A 6,186-nucleotide genomic window follows, 5' to 3' on the forward strand; every position below is an offset into this window, starting at 1 on the left:
TTGGTAATTTGAATTTCCTTGAATTATATTTTGTGGAAAATTAAGCACACTACAACTCCATGAAGGGAACATAATAGAATGCTAATTAAAATTTGAAAAACGATTTCCGCTCTCAAACTTTGTTATGACTGCATTCTGAAAATGGTTTTAATTTGCTTTGAAAACGTCAATATTTGTCTTTTCAACGCTTAAAACTACACATAAACACAAATTTCAAAATTTATCTTGTAATTTAGCTCAAAATTCACATGCGATATTATTAACAAAGCACATTAGCAGATAAGATAACCTTCAGAATGCTATAAGAAAGTGGATTGCGAAAATGACTTCCTTCAAAAGATCTTATAAAAAACCGAAGTCGACAAGAAAACTATTGGCACAAAACTTATTCAAATAAGGCCTCCAAACTAAGTACAACATAGTATCGAAACAAATGTTAGTCAAAATTCATCTAAATCTTAGTCAAAATACGCGAATGGATGCAATTTTTTTAATTTTTACTCAAATAAAAAGTGCTCCAAAAACTATGGAATATGGAATCATGGATAAAGAAAAGAGACGGAGGAAAAAAAAAGGGAGGGAATGAGCTGGAATGAAATCTCTTGAAAGCAGGGCCGGATATGGTACGCTGATACTGATACTGGTACAAGATACAGATACCGTATATCTATATATCCTGCGAGAGCGCGAAATGTAGAGAGAGAGAGAATCGTATATGCGTGTACGTAATTGGTTGGGGACCGCATCGAATCGGGTGAAAACCCAACAGGATCACGAAAAATCTGTGACGATTGCCCCCCACTTGGTTCTCTCTCCCTCTCTGATTCGCCCGATCAATATCTGTATATATAATACAGCCCCACCCTCCTCCCAATTGCATTCGTACATCTCTTGTTGATTTTGGGTTTTTTTCTCTTTCGAAGCATACTTTGTTTGTTTTTGGGTAGCGATTGAGCAATAGGATTAGTACAAACCCACCATGGAATTGGATATGGATGCTGCTTCTTTGTCGAATGGAATGGGTGTTGAGAATGAGCTTCATGTGCTGGCAGTTGATGATAGCCTCATTGATCGCAGACTGGTCGAAAAATTACTCAAAAACTCCTCCTTCAAGGGTAATACTACTATCTCTCTCTTTCTGGGGCTATTTTACGGATGGGTTTTTGTTTTTTGTTCTGCCATTTTTAATCAATGTTCTTGGATTTATTTTCTTTAGCTGCAAATCAGGTCTGCATTTTTTTTTTTCAATCGATAGGGAATATCATTTGCATCATGTAGGTATTACAAAGTGGTGTCCCGAGTTAGAGTTAGTACTTTGTGAGATGCAAGACTTAACCAATACAAGAAACAAACCCATCGTAAGGAAGAAACAAAGAAATAAAGGAAGAAAACCCGGGAGATTCGAATTCCTAATCTCGTAGAGATGCAATGCAAGAGTGAGCTAGCCCCGGTTGGTTTAATCAAGTCTGCATTTGATCGGCTAATTTATCCCCTCTCATTTGTAGCTGCAACTTGTACCCCGATTTCCATTGCATTATTTACGAATTTGCACTAGGCCACTGAAATAATTACTTGATCTTTCTATAAACCTTGTTTGGTAAATAGGGGCCCCATTAGATTTGTGAATTTGGGCAGGAAGGGATAACTTGAATTCAGGATAACTGGTTTCTACTTTCTAGGTTGCATCTGTGTTGTGTTGTGTTTATCGGTATTGTCAAATCTCACGAGAGGTAAAATCGATATGCACCTCTAATCGTTTCTTGGTAGTTGGTATGTTGTTACGTTATGCATATGAGATGAATATGGCACGTATTCTGTTTTGTCAAGTGTTAAAACGATTTTTAAAGCAAAAGGATTTGATTCCATTGATCGATAAAGTTAACTAAGGCCTGTTGGTTAGTCCAGATTATAGTGTCGGATTTGACTATTTGTCCAAGGGCAGCATATACTATAATGCATTTGAGATATGCACTACCATACCATTGGGGTTTGGCAAGGTTAAATTGTATGTCCTTCACTATTAGTCCAGTTTAACAAACAGCCGACGGGCCTAAATGTACAAGATTAAGGATCGATTGAATTTTGCAACTCTAAAAGTTGAATGTGTTGATGAAATGCATATACTAATGTTTAGTTTCGTAACTGACTCGTAAATCGATGCAGTGACAACTGCAGAAAATGGGTTGAGGGCACTGGAGTTTCTAGGCCTGGGGGAAGATCAAACGAACAACCTAAAGACCACTGTAAGTTACCTCTAGATGTTGCCTTAGTTTGTTCTATACAACTTAAAAAATTTGACTCTTTGGGTTAATGAAAGTATGAAACTAGCATTTTCCTAATTACATACTTTCCTTACATACGTATTCCTGCTGGACTATTTCCCAGGGTTCAAAGGTGAATTTGATAATCACAGATTATTGTATGCCGGGAATGACAGGGTATGATCTACTCAAGAAAATTAAGGTAATTTAGATTGCTGGATTATATACCTAACTCTGCAATCAAACTCGACCATTCGTTTTTTCCCCGTATGCTTAAACACTGATAACCCTCAAATTAAGCTGATAATAAATGTGTTTTGTCGAAAGCAGGAATCTAATGCTCTGAAGGAGGTTCCGGTTGTTATAGTGTCATCTGAAAACATCCCCACGCGTATTAACAAGTAATTTCTCTTTGTTTTCCTCGGAAAATACCCGGGTTTTCTATTTTTTGATTTCTTCTTAGTGTCATTTGCTAAGAAGTGGAATGCATAAGCAGGTGCTTAGAGGAAGGGGCTCAACAGTTCATGCTAAAGCCTCTCAAGCAGTCGGACGTCAAGAAGTTGAGATGCCAATTGATGACATAGAGAAGAAAGCTAAATGAACATTCACATTGAAAGGGCAGGAGAAGCCAGATTTTTACTGACTAGTTTCAAAATATGGTTTTTTTTTCTTTTTTTTCTGGCGACAGTTACTTTTTTTCTACTCAATGATGATGAGTAGTTTCATACAGTTTGTTCACTGAAATTTACTTCTGTGGAAACTTGTCCAATGCCAGCAAATGTCTACAAAATTCTTCTTGTTGAATCAGACAATATTCAGTCATTTGTGTTCTTTTCCTCCTTGATGTGTGCTTTTCTGTCTTTTATGGTTTGACAAGCGGATTCGAGTCGAAATAACCGGGGTCGTTCAAGTTTGTTTCGAGTTCTGTTCAAGCTTGATTTTATCTGCCAAATCAAGTTGATCAAATAAAAACTTTTCCTAAGAATGAGATCAAGAAACCTAGTTCGTTTTCGACCGTTTTATCTTGGGTCCAGCTCCGAGTACGAGATTGGTTCTAAATATGTCCTTGACACCTTAAGAAGGCAAACGAGTATAGACTTTTTAAATACTCATTCCGTCCAATTTATTTGCTTTTATGGAGATTCAATTTTTTAAGGGGTCATGCAATTAATGCATGCCCCTATAAAGTTTAATTAAGATTAGTTTTGGAATTTCACGCACTTTTTTGTATGACTTTTCAAAGAGTACAAATAATTTGAGACATCGCAAAATAAAATATCAGGCAAACAAATTGAGTGAGTAAGTTTCCGTTTGACCCAAAAAAAAAAAAAACCAAATTGAGTGCGGATCAAATAGAAAGAAAAAAAAAAAAAGGAAACAAAATGAGATGAGGGAATATTACGTACCATAAATTGAGCAAAATCTAAAATGACATAGCCATAGGGCATTCATGTGTTCACCACTGTACCACATGGTATTAATTAAGGCACACTAACCAAAATGATTAGGCTCAAATAGTAAAAAAGCACAGAGGTATAGTAAGAAAGCGCAGATGTAAGAGCATCTCCAATGCACCCTTTATTTCTCTATTTTTTCATTTGAGAGGATTATTTTTGGAGGAAATACCATTCCAACCCATCCTCTATTTTCTCCTCCATTTGAGATGATCAAGTTTGGTACTCCAAATATGGAGGATGGAGAAAAAAATGGAGGATGTCCTCCATTTCACTATTCACCCTCACTAAATCCTATTTTGTTCATCAAATTAGTTTTGATACACTAATCCTTTATAAAATTGGTACCAATCAAAAGATATGTACAATATCTTCAAAATAAGACCCATATTGAATATTTTTTTAATGAAGTTAGAAAAATGAAAATTTGAATTTTGGAGGGAAAGTGGGGAAGTTTGAGATTTGAGATGAGTTTTTAAAGAAATAGAAGTAGAAATAGAGTATTGGGTTGGAGTCAAATTTCTTCCAAAATCACTTTTGCAATAAAATATATTATTTTGATACTCTCAAATGAATAAATGAATGCAAAAATAAAGTATTGAATTGGAGATGCTCTAAGTGTCTTGTAAGTACAAGTCCCTAATTCAACCATCGTAAAGGCATCAAATAAGGAGAAGCCCAACCATTAAAAAAATAAGAAGCCCAACCAAAATTGCATCGGATGTGGGCTTTTAGGCCAACGGTGTGGGCTTTCCCGTGTTTGAGTTTTTGCCAAACGGGGTTTAAGTATCGGATGGACATATGATTACTCTTAGTGCTGTATATTGATTGGGTCTCGAGCTAGAAATTTGATGCCATCATTCTTTGCTCCTATTAATTTTTGTAACAATTTCAGAGATTAATGAAGAAAAATTTGCCTTTCAAAAAAATAATCAATAATGCTATGGTCACTCCCCAGGCACTCCCCTCTCACTTGCAGTGGGGAGCCGACACATATATGGGCTCCATTACATGTGAGAGGAAAGTGTCTGGAGGATAGCCGAGAGAAGTGACCATAGCATTTCTGGTCTGTCATTGGCCACTGAACAAATTCCCTTTGTTCGTAAGGCAATAATTGAAAGAAATCGATTCTTTCCTTCTTGGTAAACAAAAATCTCGTTCCTTTAAAGTGCCAAACAAAATCATATTGTTCTAGAGTTTAGGAAGTAGTATTCGAGAATAATTAGAAACAGAAGTGCAAAAATATATAAATAAACGTCATTCGCAAATGTATAATATTAAAGAATTGTATTTTTGAAGAGCAAAATTTACGAACATATAATATTAAAGAATTGTATTTTTGAAGAGCAAAATTTACGAACATAATCATTTAATTTTGCTACGATAAAAATGACAATTTGTCACATTAATTGATACTCCCCCGGCCTAGAACCAGCTTGCATCATCTTTGTTCGCGATCGGTTTTCACCAATCCACTTTCATGGATTGACAATTGCTCAAGCCTGGAAAACCAATGCTGGATAAATAAAAATTTGTCGATGCAACATAAATATATATCTACGAGGAAACAATTAAAAAAAATGAAAGAATGATAACAGATAGATGATCTTACTCATGCGCGCCTAACTGGGTTGATTGGCACCAAATTATCATTTGAACGATTTACAATTTTGCATGACTTTAAAAAAGTGGTCTTATCACCCAGAACCTTCCCGCAACCCAAACAAGATCTGCAATGATATGAAGTACTTAATTGTCTAAAATGCACCTTATAAATCTAAAATATATAAAGATAGAAACAATTAAACAATAACAAACCTAAAATTTGCAGCTAATATGACTAAATCAGATTTACGAAGTATATATGAGAAGGGTTTGACAGATAAAATACTCAAAGGGAAAGGGGCTAGAATCACAACATTAAATTAAAGTTTACTCTAATTACTTAAAAAAAGGAATTGGGATTCTTGGAATAATCATTAAGGAATTTATTCCAAGTGCTGATATCAATTAAAGAAAAACTAAAATAAAGAGGGAAAAAAAAGATTCATTCTTCACTTTTTTTCTTTGAAGATTTCCCACTTTTGTTGTATTGCAAAGTCGATCTCTATTAATTAAGGCCTAAACTGTTGAAAGACTTTGAAAAAGAACAAATGGATTGGATTAGAACTTACATGAGATCGCCTTCATATCTTAATTTGACGCTCGTTTCACAATGCGAGCACCAACCCATCGTCGGGTATCCAATTCTCATGTCATCAACAATGTTCTCTGTTTTACTCTTAATCGTCATCAGATAAACACACAAAGATCAACCCTAAAAATCAAGTGTTATAGGGGATTATATATATTTGAAGATTGAGAGTCGTGTGTGTGTGTGTGTGTGAGAGAGAGAGAGAGAGAGAGAGAGAGAGAGAGAGAGGAAATCAACTGATTTTGGGTAATAATAGGGATTCGGTTTGGACTTTTTC

The 6,186-nt window shown here is 35.3% G+C and overlaps 1 protein-coding gene and 1 long non-coding RNA gene across 2 annotated transcripts; one reads left to right on the forward strand and one right to left on the reverse strand.

Annotated features, from left to right (window-relative positions):
* The first annotated feature begins 568 nt into the window (after nt 1-568).
* On the forward strand, nt 569-3,083 carry LOC131300865 (two-component response regulator ARR17-like). Its single transcript, XM_058326874.1, has 5 exons — nt 569-1,115; nt 2,164-2,243; nt 2,386-2,463; nt 2,592-2,662; nt 2,758-3,083. The coding sequence occupies exons 1-5, from the start codon at nt 980-982 to the stop codon at nt 2,843-2,845; spliced, it is 453 nt and encodes a 150-aa protein (XP_058182857.1). The 5' UTR covers nt 569-979; the 3' UTR covers nt 2,846-3,083.
* Nucleotides 3,084-5,026: 1,943 nt separating this feature from the next.
* LOC131301572 (uncharacterized) lies at nt 5,027-6,186 on the reverse strand. Its single transcript, XR_009191334.1, has 3 exons — nt 5,890-6,186; nt 5,328-5,445; nt 5,027-5,217 (listed from the first exon to the last, which is right to left on the reverse strand). It is a non-coding gene; the product is annotated as an uncharacterized LOC131301572 (long non-coding RNA).

Source organism: Rhododendron vialii, chromosome 9a (genome assembly GCF_030253575.1).
Source record: "Rhododendron vialii isolate Sample 1 chromosome 9a, ASM3025357v1".
NCBI lineage: Eukaryota > Viridiplantae > Streptophyta > Magnoliopsida > Ericales > Ericaceae > Rhododendron > Rhododendron vialii.

What these genes read in the sequence shown, in the direction of transcription:
- LOC131300865 (XM_058326874.1), top strand. Translation starts at nt 980, where the DNA reads ATGGAATTGGATATGGATGCTGCTTCTTTGTCGAATGGAATGGGTGTT. An exon ending in CAAAAACTCCTCCTTCAAGG is followed by an intron (nt 1,116 to 2,163) that starts GTAATACTACTA and finishes AAATCGATGCAG; the next exon opens with TGACAACTGCAGAAAATGGG. An exon ending in ATCTACTCAAGAAAATTAAG is followed by an intron (nt 2,464 to 2,591) that starts GTAATTTAGATT and finishes TGTCGAAAGCAG; the next exon opens with GAATCTAATGCTCTGAAGGA.